Genomic DNA, 16,157 nt, shown 5'->3' on the forward strand with positions numbered 1-16,157 from the left:
ATGGAAACAATGGCTGAGGAGTGCACAGATCAAAATAGGCAGGTAGACTACTGATAGATTTCATTTCTTCGTGCTTGCAGACTTCATCACTGGAGGTAGTTATATAAGAAGGGAGGACTGAGGTATATTTTAATAGAAATCAAATACCAGAACAGTTACAAATACCACAGTAAAATAGAATGCAGATCAGAACAGAGAGCTTACACTAAAGCAATTGCCTTGCAAGTCATGTATGAGAAGATGAAGCACAAAGGTATTGAAGCTGACAGGAATGAGGAGGCAGCAAATTAGTGCCATCTACCTCAATCGTTTCATTCTTCTCTATTGAATTCATTCTGAGTTACCAGGTTAGGACTTTAGATGGTATGGACAAAAGGATTGGGCTGCTTTCACTTTATGTCATTACAAGATATGCCTAAATAAAGAAGCTTAGGTTTGGGGGTTTATTTAATGAAACAAAACCCACTTTAAGAGATAAGCAGAGAAAAATGTAATATTATCACTGCTTTATTCTTATACTGACCATAAGATTTATCTCATGAATGTCAACTGCTTTCTTGATAGCAGTAGTAGTAATGCTGACTATCATGTAAGTCTTGAGAAAAGACATTAGCAACAATTTCCTAAATGGAATAGAAGTGACCTGTGTATATCCCTATTGCACTTTAGTGGAAAAGGGAGACACCATATATAAAAGAAAAACTTGATGATTTTCCCATATGTCTGAAGAATGGAATGCGCTCTGTATTTCAAAATGAGCAGTAAGGTCAGAGAAATGGGAGGCAGGGTATAAACACAGCAGAATGCTTTCCCTTGGATAATTTGCAGGAGGGAACTGAAAGGTTGTGTTTAGCCAAGATGCAAAAAAAGTATTGCTGGTATTTCAAGAATGGCTTTCATACAAACTTTTTTTTCCTAATCATCCCGCCTTTGGGATATCCCAATGTTAATTGTACTTGGAGGAGGCAGCTGTAAACCAAGTGACTAGAAAGGTCATTTACTTGTTTTTCGGACTTGGCTATGAGCACAAAAAGAGGCTATCTTTACTTGGCATGCAAACATACTAAGCAGCTTTCATTTTGCTGTAAAGGGCTTAAAAAGAGTTGTGTGGAGAGAAGTTTCCATTTTGTAAAGGACTTTGACATTTCAGAATCTGGCTTCATTCTGAATTGGACGAAAAAAACCCAATATATTGATGTTAATGACAGTAAATTTCACTTTGCCCACTATTTGCTCCCATAATCTAAGAAAATATTTTCAATTCCTTAAGTGTGTCTGATAGTATACATTGCAGAATAATAAAAAGACCTGAAATATATATTCCCAAACAAGAACTCCCCGTTAGACCTTATTTTGATTCCCTGATGCAGAATTTTCCTCCAAAAGGCTGATGAAATCAACCTGGTTTATATTAATTTTCAGGAGGAAGAAAGCTGATTCGTTAAGTTTTTTCTGACAATTCCAGTTTACACTTTGCTAGTGTCTGGTACTGACCAGTACACTAGACTGTGGTTTTAGCTTTTATATGGAGAAAGATGTAAATGACTATCCTCCAAGAGATAACAAAATATTTCCCAACAGATTTATGTTCTTTAAATTCCTGTCAAAAGACGTAATCTTGCCCAGGTCTTCCCTACCAAAAGCAATAAACGGTCATTTGCATTTCTGATTTAACCCAGAGCAAAACTCAAACTGACTTGAGTGCCCAAGGACTGGCCCTCACAACGTACCCAGCTCTGTCAGTAACAACTGAAGAGTATGCAAAGTGAGGAAACCAACCTGTGAATCAGGCACATTACCTCCACTCTCCCTATTAATTTTGATGGCAGAATTCAAAAAGGTGGCTCCCTAGAGACACATCGCTGGCTGAGTGGAGAGAAGCTGGTTCACTGAGGCATTGCCCCTGGGAGAAGGATGCATGGCAGGACAGAGCTCCTGGCGGGCAGGAACACCGAAGTGCACCTAGGGTGAATTAAGAAGCGTGCCACCTTTACCACATCAGAGGTAATGTGTGCACTCTGCTGTGTTTTTAGCACCCTTTTGAAGCCAGACACTGATTGCAGCGTAGAGGTGAACAAATAGGTACTGTCATTTCTTATGTTCATTTTGCAATGTGTTTTCAACGCTCGGTCAGTGCTGGAAAGGAGCCCCCAAGGTCAGGCCTGGCACAGCAGCATTTTCCCTGCAATAGCTCTGCCCTGCCAAAAGTGTCCCCCCCCCCGCCCCAACGTAGGGTAAAGTCCAAAGAGATCCGGGAGCATAGCGGACCCTAAAGAGGCCTTTTGGCCATTCCTCCCTACAGAGGAGCTCTCTGGCTAAATTCAAAATGAGGACCTGCAACGCAGGATAAGAGGACAGCCTCCCGCAGGAGGCACCTGACGGAGTCCCGTGCCTACCAGCCTTTTGCTTTGCTGTGTCACTATCTTTTCCCATTTGTAAGCACCTCTGGCAGCAACGGCTTCAGATTTCCCTGGAGCTCGTTCTCCATACAGACCTTCTGCTCAAATTGCAAACCAGGAACTTCTCCAGGGCATCTCGCAGCTATGGCAGCTTCTGCCCTCTCCTGCCAGGGCGACCAGCAGTTGGTGCCGGCAGCTGCCAGCTGAGCCAGCAGAAAGAGCAGAAGCAGATCATCAGCACATCTGCTAACCCTCTCCAGGCTTTTGCCAAATGAAATTTATATACAAGATCAGCAGGACCAGAATATTTATGGTATTATGTTGGCCCTTCGATGGAAAAGGAAAATGAGCAAGAAAATAAGGATGATAGCAGCCCTGCTTTCGATAGTAACGTATGTAAAGCTTAACTTTAATCTGACATTGAAACACACCCAAATGCAACTGGAAACCCAGAAACTACAAAATATATCCTCCTTGTCATTACTTATATGCATCTGTACAAGCTGTAGGTGTCCTCACAAGACACTTTCCAGGTATAGAAAACTTTAAATGATGCCTCCCTCATTTAGGTCAAACTATATGATCCCAACACACAGATGTTTGTGCTGTCTGCCACTTCTAGGTTCAGAGCTGTTTACATTTCATAAATAAATAGTTCCTGGCTGCTTCCCAAGAAAAGTGAACTGTTCCTCCTTCAGACCCTTTCCTCCTTTAGGACTCTGAAACATACGTAGAGCAAGTGCAGTTAGTGATCATTGGGAGCGTATCTGACAGCTTGTCACTGTGTCCTGTTTGTGTCACAGCTGTGACCCTGGGCTACATGAACTTTGAAGCCAGAAGACATATCCAGTTATTTCCGTCATCGAGTTTAACAGGGAGCACCTCTATATGTGTCCCGACTGTATTTTTCCATGCAACTCTCAGCCGCAGTGTCTGCTTAGAATTAATACGTCGCTCACAGACTAAGTAACTGGTTTTATAATTAGAAACATTACCTTATTGCAGATAAAAGAATTTAGCCATCCTTAGGTGAAAAAAGAAACTAAGGCATCATCAAGAGTGAGAAAGGAGGAAATGAGCAGATTATGCTTCAGATAACATGCACTCATATCCAGTTCTGCAGGAGGTAAGCAATCAGAGCAGTAGTTTGCACACTCTGCAGTTATTACTAAAAGTACAGCCATTATGCAAATTAGGCTTCCCTAGTTAAACGCTGGGCATGTCCAGGAAAGAGAAATAACCATACAATTTTGAGTTAATAAATGTATAACTTCTTAAAACTCTGCCAGCTAACAAAATTTAATTTCAATGTTCTTAAATGTTTTAAACAGAAAGCACTCTCAAATTAGTAACTGTGTGTTAATGTGGAAGCCCAAATGCTTCCTGTGAGCTAAGAACACTATGGTATTGAGCAATAGTTCTCTTTCATTTTCACCTTTGCCCAACTGAAAACAAAAAGACACATATGCCACATAAGTGACAATCATAATAAATAAACACTATTTATTTATTATCTAAATACTGGCTATTTAGGTTCCTACCTGTGAAAACTAAGAAAATTACCTGAATATATGGTATATCTTTGTGGAGACATGACCCTGTTTTTCTTCTGGTTTGGGTGGTGAAGCTTTGACCTAGGGTATAAGGTGACCTCCACCACGTCTTCCAACCAGTTACCACTCCTTTTGCTGCCTACTTCAGAAGCGTCACCTCCTCTGCCCAGTGCTTAGTTAGCTAATGGCTTTTCACCACGCATATTCACGCATGGCTCCTCTCTTGAAATCTTGGCCATTAAATTCCCATGCAAAGTGACAGTGAGGTGATTTGCCTAACTCCTGTGTCACTGGCAGGCCCCGAGTCCTGCCAAGCTCCTGCAAGCACTGTGATGATGATGCTTTGCAGAGAAGCGAAGTGCCACTTGCATTCAGCAAGACAATTCGCCTTCAACATCTGCAGGAGGGAGGCACGAGCCGTATTGCAGTCACCATCATCTCCCTTAGCCAAGGTAGATTTTTAGGACATTTTCCTGTGTAAAGAAAACACTACTTTCCATTGAGGCACATAAGATCTTTTAAAAGAGTGATTGTTTTTGAATACTGCAGCTCACATATGAAACATAAAAAACTGTGACATAAAATATGAAGCAGGTCTTTTCCAGTTGGGGTATTATTACTGATTAATATAGTGGCTATGATGTACTGTTGTCTCTCCTTTTCCTTGTGAGTTACTCCCACTCTTCTTGGCCTTTTGAGAAAGGAGAGCCCTTCTCTTGCCTCCTTGCATTGACTTAGCTGTAATCATATTAGTATGGGAGGCTCTTGACTGGCTGAGGGGGCTGAACTTGTCACCAGAGTTATGTAGATAACTGTTGAAGTTGACTGAGCAGAGGGGTTTGGAGAAAAGTCAGAATACAGAGCATTTCCTACACATTAAGATCATTGAGAATTATAGTTATTAAAAGGAGAAGAAAAAAATTTTAGTGTAAGTAAAAGTCATTGTATGTGTGAAAGCAGAAGACATTTAAGTTATGTAAAAACCTGAGTGACTCATCGTTCTGCTGTCTCACTAGTAACTCTGTTAGAACTGCACAGTGCCCCTGTCACCACAGCAGTTCACTGCAATCTAGAAAAAATAACGGGAGAGGTCACTTGCACTCTCCCTTCATCCATTTATGCAGAAACACAGGATATTCCAGGCCATATCACACGGTGGTTCGATGACTTCCAGTGCCTAAGCTCCAGAAGTGATTAGTGCCAGAGCATTTCCCCATCTCTGTCCTGATCCGCCAAATTAGCCAGACAGACCGTTCCGCTGCGCTTTGCATAGAAAAGAGAGGAATCTCTTCAGAGCGCCCCGAAATGCAGAGCCCGATGGCTAACAGTAGGGCAGTGCTCCAGGCGTGCCGGTGACAGCCCAAGCACGTTTCTCTTGAGGATACATGTGGTTCCTCTGTCTCCCACTGCACCATCGGAGGAAAATGGCGGGGAAAGCCAGCTGTGACGATCCTGTGGGATTTCAGAGACTGGAGCTGAATGCTGTTGGCCTTCTGGCTCCAGTTCAAGGAGCGTACCGAATTTACAGTGGGATTCAGCAGGCTGCGAAAGGTGGGGAAAGGAACATGTCTGGTCAGTCGAGTGGGTGAATGAAGCTCATCACACTGAAACTGTGAAGATATAAAATGAAAAGGTGAGATCCGTGGACTGGAATTTCTGAACATAATTAAACCTGACGGGGGAAAAAAAAAAATAAAAAAAAAAAAAATGTTGTTTACAGGCCAAACCGGCCAAACTACTGGGAGCTGTCAGAAGACTGAGGGCTCTTGTGTCTCACCTCAAATGCCACCAGCCTGTTTCACGACACCGCAGGTAGAGGTCGGGAACAGCTCGGCGCCAGGAGCAGAAGGGAGACCAGCGCCGGGGGAAGGCGGCGCGTCGCCCCTCTTCCTCCCCCGCGGGTCTATTAACACGACAGCCCTCTGGCGGCTGCCGCGCCCCTCCCGGGAGGCCTCCTGGGGCGGCCGGGGCTCGCCGCTTCCTCTCACACGGCGCCGGCCGCCGGCGCTTCCCCTCAGTGGGGAGAGGGCGGCCGGGCGGGACGGCCCCGCTCCCCCCGCTCCCCCGCCCTGAGGGGCGGGGCCGGCCGTTGCACTCAGCACCCGGGACAGCGCGAGCCCCCCTCCTTCTCCCCCCGCCACGCGCGCCGTGGTTGCCAGGGAGACGGCGACGCTGCGGCCATGTCGGATCTGAGCTCGGAGGAGGAGGCCGAGGAGGCCGAGGCCGATTTGGGGGTCCGCCGGGGCGGGCGGGTTGCCGCTGGCGGTTCAACAGCACGGGCGGGGGAGGTCCTGCCCTGTCTCCCGGCCCCGGCGGCAGCGGGGGGCCCGTCACGGGGAGGGAAGCGGCCGACTGCCCCGGGCGGCTCGGGCAGGCGGTGGGGGAGTGCCGGCGGGGAAGGGCAGAGTGAACGTTCCCGCTCAGGGAGTCTTAAATACCGTGTGCCGGCCCTGCCGAGCCCGGGGAAGCTCCCGAGGCGCTTCATCGGTGGGGATGGGGATTTGGGAAGCGGGGCTGTGCCGTTCCAGTTGGGACCTGCCCGACTTTCTCTGCTGGATGAAGTCGTCCATACTTGCCAGTACTGTGTCAGCCCCTGGGTGCCAGGATCCGAGGAAAGTGGCACATAAGCAGCACATCTGTTGGCCAGGTGCTCCTGCAGTCTCCGATTCAAAGCTGAACTGGAGCAGCTTTGAGCAAACACCTGTTTTCCTGTGTCTAAGGAGGTTAGATTCAGTCAGGCACAGCCCTCTTAAACAGGTTTTTTTTTCCCCCCACATTTGATCAGGAGTATGATGGTGAACGCAATTCAGAAGGTGAGCGACATGGACGTGGAAAAGCATTTCTACCCAATGGTGATATATACGATGGAGAATATGAACATGGTTTCAGAAGTGGACAGGTGAGACAGTGACGGAAGACAGTGGTTGTGCTTATGTTTCAGCAGTTCTGTTATTTTGGGCACTATATTGAAACAAGAATGAGAACTGACAAGTATTTTATCTATACCAAATATGTTTCAGGGGACCTACAGGTTTAGAAATGGTGCTTGCTACATTGGAAAATATCTTCTAAACAAAAAACATGGCCGGGGCATTTTTTATTATCCAGATGGATCAAAATATGAAGGTAAAGCCCAGTTGCAAGGATTTCTGTAACTGAAAGGACACATTACCCCAGCTCCCTCCCCATGTCTGGAATGCAAGGAGATAGTGAACTGGAGAGCATATTATTTTGAAGAGATGCATTTTCTATGAAATGTTTTCGTTTTATTCCTTTTTGACTACAAGCTTTAAGAAGTGTGGGTTTCTGTCAATTACTGTGAGAATTGTGGTGTTTAGTAGCAGTTTATGCTTGTCATGTCCTCCTTTCAAGTGGGATGTTCCACGTCCTGAGAAATATTAAACATCTTTTACAAATCAGTGCAATCTTGGTAGAAGAGAGTATAATTACATATTTCTGGATGATGATTAGAACCACTGACTGTGTTCAGTATAAAGTATTTTAGAACATTATTAGGTTCATCCTTAAAAAATGTTCTACTGATTAGCGCACTTACTCAGGGACTGGGATGCCTCTGAAATTTGAAGAAGTTGAAACTCACATTGTTTCCCTTTTTTCAGTATAGTACTCAAAACTTTCTGCCTATCGGTTAGCCTTCAAGACACAATATTTCCACCCCCTCCTTTCCAAGCTAGGCAAGAAAGAACATTCACATTGTGAGGGCTAGAAGCAGAGAGCAGAAAGAGCAGCCCAATTCTTGCCTTGCAGGAGCGTATCCACCTGTGATTTTATATTTTTTTTATTTTTTTTTTTAAGTTTGAATAGAAGTGTAATTAAGACACACAATCTAGCATCATTTTGAGTATATATGTCCCCTGACTGACAGGACAATTTTAGCAAATGAGTCAAACCAAAGTAGTCCCCCTTTTTATTTGAGTGGAGATGTCACATTATCTAATGAAACTGTAATACATTACCAAATGTAAAGGTAGGAGCAGCATGTTCCATGGCTTCTTGTGTTCATCTTAAGATAATGGAGATAGACCATGATGGACAAAACGTGTTTGGAGTGTAAGGAAGATCAGGCAGCTGCATAAGTATGTGCGGTGAGGGGCAGACAGAAGAAAAAAGACGGGAGTTTAGAGTAAAGAATGGTGTAAGGAATGGTAAGGAATCACAATGATGTCATAGATTCCTTTTCCTTCTCTAATAATTCGTGTATAATAACTTCCCAAATTGACCGCTGTATCACGCAATGAAATATACCACATCTCACTGTTTTTATTGTATTCTCATTAAAGGAGACTGGGTGAATGACCAGAGACATGGCCATGGAGTGTATACATATGCAAACGGAGACACCTACACTGGAGAATGGTTTAATCACAATAGGTTTGTTTCATTCTTGCAGTGATGTTTCAAGTCACCCACTGGCATTAAAATGCAAAGGTTATTTTCAAAGTGTGGCTGACTGCAGCAAATCAAGTGCTAGTGGATGACCTTGGCAATTTAGGCCAACTTGAGTCATTTCAGCTACTTAAATAATACAGCTGTAATACCTTAAGTATAACAATATTCTACATTCTTAATATTCAGTAATACAAAGCATAATTATTATTTTCTCCTTAGGCATGGACAAGGTAGATATATCTATAAAGACACAGGAGCTATATACGTTGGTGGTTGGGTAAATGGAAACCAGGAAGGAGAAGCTGAACTTATCTACCTAAACCATCGATTTAGGGGCAAGTTTTTGAATGGAAATGTAAGTGTACTGGAATACTCTTTATTCATCTGAACAGTTATCATGGAATTGCCTTAATATGATCTGTTTCCACTTAAAATAAGAAGCTAGGCTCATGATCTTTTGTAGTATTTTTGGTACCATAGGTGTAACAGAAGAAACCAAAGTAATCTGCAGGACAGAATGCCAAATTTCTCTGCAACTTTGCTTTCAAACTAGTTACTGACTATTGAGTGAATTTTGTAGCAAAGCATATTTTACATTTGTGTGCTTAGAATGTACTAACTTTATAGTTTTGCTAACATTTTTGTATCTTTATGCAGCCTGTAGGTCATGGCAAATATATCTTTGATATTGGATGTGAACAGCATGGTGAATACATACATTCGGAGCAGGTAAAAGAAATAGTGCAAATTATACTGCATATCAGACAACTCAGTAAATGAAATCTATTGTTGAGTAATCTATAAAATGCCTTATAGATACTGATGTTAAAGTAGATGTAACCTGTCAAAAAAGGGTAGAAACTTGTGCATTCTTAAGAACTAAATGAGGTTTCATTTTGCTTTTTTCTGTAACTTCTCTACTGTATAAACTTTGACAAGTACAAAGTCTGATTTTTGCACTACTTGCAGAGAGGAGTCCTTTCTGCTTAAAGTTGAGAAGAATCAAGACCTTCCCAAAACATTTGAAGTTTCAAACTATGGAAGAATGTAGATGTATTTGTCTGTACATTTAGCCTGTATTTCACTTTGTTGTGAACACCAGAAAACAATGAAAAATATTTCTTCTTATATTTCTGAATTGCTTGATGCTCTGTGTACAAATGGTAATTTCCAGCAGATTCATGTTTTGGAAATATGTCCCATTGTTTTTCTGGTCCTGTTAAGAGCTTAATATTCACAGCTCCTAATAAATGTAGGGAGCAGCTGGGATCAGGGCCTGTTTTTCCTTCTCCTTCACACATGAATGTTTTGAAACATTTCTGATTAATATGGTGCAAAATAGCTATATAAGTAAGAAATGTACCTTCATATTACTGTTTTGGTTTCAAGAAAATGTGCCACATTTTAGCTTATAGTTTGCTACCTAGGTTGTTAGTTCTCATTTCACGCTCTTTGAAAATTCTTCAATGCCATGATTTTTTCTTAAGACAAGGACAAAATAATAGTAATAAAAATATCCTATCATTAGTGATAGAGATTTGCAAAACATGGAGAATGTTTTGCTCTTTTGTCTAAAAGCAAGTGATGCTCAAATTAAGTATCAGATTCATATGAGTATCCAAAGTGATGCGTATCTAGTATCCTCAGTTCAGTTGGGAATTGTTGGATGTGCTGATTTTGGAATATTAGGCCGTTGGTATGAGAGTTTAAATGTGAATTTAAGAATCCAAGGTTAAGCACTTGGCTTCTGAAAATCATTACTCTCAGGAACACTAATTTCTTCTCATGTGAATGCTGTAGTGACTGTGTAAAGCAAGGGATGGTGCTGTCACTAAAGTAAGATTAAATTTTGCCTCTTTGCTTTAGTTGAAGGCCTATTAAAAAAATAAAATAAATTAACTTGAAATACAGGTAATGATTCCATTACTAAGACTCCCTCATATTTGGATAAAATAAAGTATGAATTTTTAAATAAAAAAAAAATTACCTTCAGATTTCAAAAACATAAGCTTTGTGTAGTACCTTACTGCTTCCTAGATCCATTCCATAGTCTACCCTAAGCAAAGACTGAGGCAGAAAGATCTGGAACGCCACTGCGTTCCTGTGTGAGAGAGACAGTGTAGCATCTACCAGACAGAGCATTAGGTCTTATTTGCTGCTGTTATACTGTAGACAGGCATAGGAGGAGACATAGTTGGCAGGTCCCTCACAGCCATTCTGTTCAAGGCAGAGACAAAATTTTAGCTTCAAGAAAGCAAGCTAGCAAGCATTGGTCATTATTAATAGTCAACTGACTTCATCAAGGTTCAAAGTGTAGTTGTCTTCCAAGATTTGTGACTGCTGAAGTTCCTCCACCTGTAAATACTTTTAAAAGCTACGTCATTGCCATTTTGAGCCCAGATAAAGAGGTTTTAGTACACAAAATCATCATCTTAGTTACTCCCTTAATATCCGTAAGATGAGATGCTGGATTTCATGAGTTGTCTTCTAGGATAAAGGAGAGGTAGAAGAAGAGGAGGAACCCTCATTTCTTGGGGCACCAAAATGGAAAGCATCAGAAATTACCAAATTAACACTCTGGACTCCCTATGGGGAAAAAACACCTTCTCCCAGAGAATCCTCCCAAGTGGTGGCAGCAGCAGCAGAAGCAGTGGGAGAAAGAGCAGCAGAAGCAGTAACTGAAATGGAAAAAATGCCAGTAATTACAGGTTTGTTCTTCTGGACATCTGGAAACTCCATGCTTTGACTATCTCCTGAAACTGTGTTTTTCATGTTTAATACCAAGTTGTGTAAGAGGTTCTGTGGGTTTTTTTCCCCTGTTTTCCCAACCACATGTTGAAAGTTCAGAGCTTCCAAGCCAGTTTGCAAACCAAAATGCTCTCTCTCTCTCTCTGTTTTATCTCACATAGCATAATGAGATATAACTGTCTTGGGAAGCCTGTGAATCATTTTAGTCTATATCATGGTCTGTTATACAAACTTGATTATAAACCGTTACAGAAAATTTTGTGTGATTTCTACTGAGTAAAGACTGCAGATTTCAGTATGAGTTATTAGTTACTGCATGAAAACAATGGCCGAGTGCAAATTTGTAAAAATTAATTTTCTTTGTTATTTCTAATTTCTCATATTTCAGTCACTGATGAGTCTGCTGAGGGCAGGGATGATGAGCCTTCTCTTCAAGAAGTATCCAGTGAAGTTTTTGGCCCAGTAAGGGATGCAGGAGAGGAAGATGAGAGAAGCAGAGAAGAAGAAGAAAACCCAGATCAGGAGGATCAAGGTGAGGAATGAAGCATGCATGCTCATTCTTCAGTTAGCAATCAGGGTTTGGAATTATGTATGTCAGTCAACTGAAGGCGTGCTACTGCTGAGAGGTCCATTTCAAGCTGAAGAGACCATGGGAATCTACCTTTCATAAGGGGGGCAAGTCTTCTATAGATGTAAACTGGTTTTAAGTAGTCAAGTTCATATACTGTAACAGTACAAATTAGAAGTGACACTTCTGTGCAGCATTATCTGTGCATGTACAGTTGACAGCACTTGCAAAGCTGAGTTTATAAGTGATTGCATTTGCAAACTTCTTTTTTTTTTTTTACAAAAGGAGAGAGAAAATTTCAGACCCTGTGAAATTCAGGGGGTTTTGGGCACTCCATTTTTCTTTCATGAATGGAACTATGTATTCTTATTCTCTCAACCGAAATTAAAAAGCAGGCAAAACAAATCTGAAGAAACAAATTTTAGTTGTTGTTATGCATTATGATTTGAACAGTCTCTGCTTGATTTGTTTCTTTTACAAACCAAAGAGATTGGGAATTCAGATGCTCAGGTTTTCTTCCAGGCAGTTCAGAAGCCTGTTTTAAATACAAAATTACTAAGAAGCAACAAAAGGATGCATCTATGATTACTCATATTTAGCCTATAGGCCTCCACCCAATTGTGGTGTTTGTATTTATTAAGTGTTGACATTTACAAGCTTACATATCTGATGTATGAAAACATAAGATAAATTTATCCATTTGTAATCAGTTCTTTTTACAATAAATCAAAGCAAAGCACTATCCATAGGGATCAGAAAGACTATTAAATCATGTGAAAATGCCTGGAGATACACACTAAACATTTAGGTCAACTCCAGGAATTTTCGTAGTCTTATTTGCTCTCATTTTTTTACCCATCACCTCTGAAGGTGCACTCCTGCTTCAGGGCAGACTAGCCAGCTAGCTTCTCTATTGTGTAGGACTGACATCTTAACAGGATCCCTGGCCTTGGATCAGATCCACCAGGAATCTAAGCAGGTTTCCTGCATAGCTCTGCTTTGGATTTGGCAAAAGTTCATTGAGCCTGGTTTGTCTCAAACTCTTTTGGACTCAAATAAACATTTTTGACTGAACTCGATTCTAACAAATTTTCTGGCCTACCACAATGAAGCAGTTCTGGTATTCCCATTGTTTTTTTGTGTTGATTTTTCTTTTTAAAAAGAACAAGTGGACTCAAGTATCTGTCAGAGACAGCATAGATGTAGATTATAATTCGTGAGAACATAGGAATGTGATAGATATTCTCGAAGTTCCTTCCAGCTCTTGTTTGCTAGAATTAAAGAGCTGGATTTTATACATTTTTTCAGCATAGGTCTACATCCATAATTAATTAGGCAACATACTGTTCCCTTTTTCTTTATGTTTAGCAGGATTAAGCTATAGTAAGAGGAAATGATTTGAAGAAAATATGCATACTGTGAAGAGCAGATGTAACAAAATCTGGTTTCTTGCAGCCTTGTATTCTCCGTCCCATTACCATAATTTTTTTCCACACAGGAATTCCATCTTTCTTGCTCCATGTTTCTTATGATATTTGTCTAAATGGGAGACATTCTTTGGCTATTCCAGAGTTACATATGGGCTGGCTGGCAGTCAATATGTGTGTACTGAGCCTGTCTGGCAGCTGACAAACAATGTATAACAGTTAAATTCAAGTATTGGCAGTGAAAGGCAATAGGAAAGATGACTGAGGTAGACAGCATAGTCCTAGAATTATGGTTTAAGTTTCTAGTATTACTTTCCAGTGTTTTATAAGAAAATGCATCTTTATGTCCTGTCTTTCCTTCACCTCCACAGAAACTACTGGTTTAGAGGATAAGGAAGATGAATCAAAGGAAGCAGAGTAATTGGATACAACTAAAGACAAAGAGCCAAAAAAAGGAAATTTCAGAGTGAATCATTTATTATGGTAACCCTGCAATATTTTTATTCATAAAAGGCTGAGTTAAGATACTTTGAATAAACATTTCTGTCACTGTTCTGTCTGGAATATGTATCTCAAAATTTTATGATCTCAGAGTGCACAATCTCACAACAACTTTATTCCATGTAGCAGGTAGGCAGTTGTTGAAATCAGTACGGGATTGTTCTGGATTCATGAAGTTCTGTCCTCATAAGTCTGCAGCAGCAAACTCTATCTTCTCCCACTACTGGTAGTTCTTCTCTTCCTTGAACCCTGCCTCTGGGCACAGAGACCTAGAGGTCTTGCTTCTGAAGACAAAGGCAGCGTTGGGTTTCCCAGCTCTATCTGTATCCCCTGTCACTAGACCACTGATTACAGACCTCCATTTTCCTTGGTTATTTTTTTATTGTTCATGTAGCTGTAGAAGCTCTTCTTGTTGCCCTAAATATCCCCATGCCAGTTTGAACGCAAACTGAATTTTGCTTTCCTAACACACCATTGCAGTGTATTTAAATTCTTCCTTTGTAGTCTGTTTTTTCTTCCATTTTCATAGAATCATGGAATCATTTAGGTTGGAAAGGAACATTAGCATCATCGAGTCCAATTGTCAACCTAACTGCCAAGTCCACCAGTAAACCATGTCCCTGACTGCCACGTCTACATACCTTTTAAATACCTCCAGGGATGGTGACTCAACCCTGGGCAGCCTGTTCCGATGCTTCATAACCCTTTCAGTGAAGAAATTTTCCTAATACCCAGTCTAAACCTCCCCTGGTGCAACTTGAGTATGTTTCTTCTTGTCTTATCTCTTGTTACTTGGGAGAAGAGACTGACCGCCACCTCTCTACAACCTCCTTTCAGGTAGTTGTAGAGAGCGATAAGGTCTCCCGTCAGCCTCCTTTTCTCCAGGCTAAACAACCCCTGTTCCCCCAGCTGCTCCTTCTAAGGCTTGTGCTCTAGACCTTTCACCAGCTTTGTTGCCCATCTTTGGACTCGCTTCAGCACCTCAATGTTTTTCTTGTAGTGAGGGGCCCAAAACTACTGTATTTGAGGTGCGGCCTCACCCTTGCTGAGTACGGATGGATGATCACTGCTGTAGTCCTGCTGGCCACGTGATTGCTGATACAAAATTCAGTATATTCTGTATATTACTACTTATTCAGTGTTTTCTGTGTATTACTACTTTGTGTGTGTGTGTGTGTGTGTGTGTGTGTGTTACAGGTCAGTCCCAAATTTCTTGTTTGCCTTGTGGCCTTTCTTAAGCTGTTTAAAGGCGCCTGTCAGCCATCAGGGTGAGGAAGTGGATCTGTAACAAATTCCCAACACTATGCCACACTTAACACCCTCGCTGATCCACAGGCTCTCAACCAGCGTGTTGTCCATAGCAGAGAAGAGTTCCATGCATAGAAGCTGCTTGTTCACACAGAGGAAAACTCTCCCTCTCATTTTCCCTTTCCGTCTTTACTAATGAGCCCTTCATTCATTGGAGAGCTCCAGTTGTGTGAGCTGTCCCGCCGTGTTTCAGTTTTTCCAATAAAGTAACAGTTCTGCATCTGCAGACAGAGCAGTTTCTAGTTCCTCCCTTTTGTTTCCCAGGCTGGATGCATTTGTATACATATATTTAAGGTAGGCTCCCTTTTGACTTTTTTTATCTTGCCCAAGGGGTAGCTTGCTCCCACCGCCCTGTCCCACTTACTTACTACTCCTGGACTCCATTCCTTCACTAAATGTAAGCAGTTATCACCATCTTCCAAGGTATCCAGTTTAAGTCTCTCCTCACCAGATCTACAAACCTGTTGGCAAAGATACTCTTACCCGACTTTGTTAGATCTCCTCGTTCCTCCAAGAGGGACCCGTGGTGATGAAGGCCAAAGCACTACCAATGGCAACGGCCATGCGACCAGTTGTTACCTTTCAGGATTGTGTCCCCTCCTACCTGACCTCTTCCCATGGAGGATCAAGGGCACATCGTGTGGGTTACACTTGTTTTGCTCCAGGTGTCCCTCATCAGTATCACTGATGGTCACACTGATGAGCAATGAGGGGTAACAGTCAGGGGACTGGATGACCCTTGGCCATCTCTCTATAACACTCAGTATCTGGGCATCTATTGAACAGCAAACCTCCCATGACAGCATGTCTGGTCAGCAGACGTGTTCCTTTATTCACTGCAGAAGGGGATCTCCAACTGCTACTACTTGCTGCTGATGCTCAAGCTGGGCACAACTGGCTCTGAAGCCTCCCTTAGCAGCATCTGTTCCCCTCCCATGCCTATCGGGGCTTGATACCAGCTCTCTGCATTCAGATCTGAGCAGGGAGGAGGAACAGTTTTCCTGCTGCCGGAAGTCATGAACTTCAGCAGCATCCCTCAGGGGAGTCCTCATCCATCTCTCCATCCAGCACAGCCCCTAGACATCCCTCCACCTCAGGCTCAGGCTCTCACCTCTGTGGAGACGCTGCTGATATCCCATTTACCCTCCTTAATGGCGAAGAGTCTGAAAACCTCCTTCTGCAGGTCCTTAGAGAGGACCTGGGCCACTACACACCTTCCACAGGGGAGGACCACATCACCCAC

The 16,157-nt window shown here is 42.2% G+C and overlaps 1 protein-coding gene across 1 annotated transcript; it reads left to right on the forward strand.

The window, feature by feature from the left end:
- Positions 1–5,986: 5,986 nt before the first annotated feature.
- On the forward strand, positions 5,987–13,642 carry RSPH1 (radial spoke head component 1). The gene is made up of 9 exons (XM_054217929.1): positions 5,987–6,186; positions 6,738–6,851; positions 6,973–7,078; positions 8,254–8,344; positions 8,582–8,717; positions 9,020–9,091; positions 10,854–11,070; positions 11,499–11,642; positions 13,477–13,642. Exons 1-9 carry the CDS (start codon positions 6,133–6,135, stop codon positions 13,524–13,526), a joined length of 984 nt encoding a protein of 327 aa, XP_054073904.1. The 5' UTR covers positions 5,987–6,132; the 3' UTR covers positions 13,527–13,642.
- The last annotated feature ends 2,515 nt before the right edge of the window (positions 13,643–16,157 follow it).

The sequence above is a fragment of the Rissa tridactyla genome, chromosome 1, assembly GCF_028500815.1.
Source record: "Rissa tridactyla isolate bRisTri1 chromosome 1, bRisTri1.patW.cur.20221130, whole genome shotgun sequence".
NCBI classification, from domain to species: Eukaryota; Metazoa; Chordata; class Aves; order Charadriiformes; family Laridae; genus Rissa; species Rissa tridactyla.

Coding starts and splice junctions, on each gene's coding strand:
- RSPH1 (XM_054217929.1), top strand. CDS start 6,133: ATGTCGGATCTGAGCTCGGAGGAGGAGGCCGAGGAGGCCGAGGCCGAT. Junction 6,187..6,737: donor AGGCCGAGGCCGATTTGGGG/GTCCGCCGGGGC, acceptor ACATTTGATCAG/GAGTATGATGGTGAACGCAA. Junction 8,345..8,581: donor GAATGGTTTAATCACAATAG/GTTTGTTTCATT, acceptor TTTTCTCCTTAG/GCATGGACAAGGTAGATATA.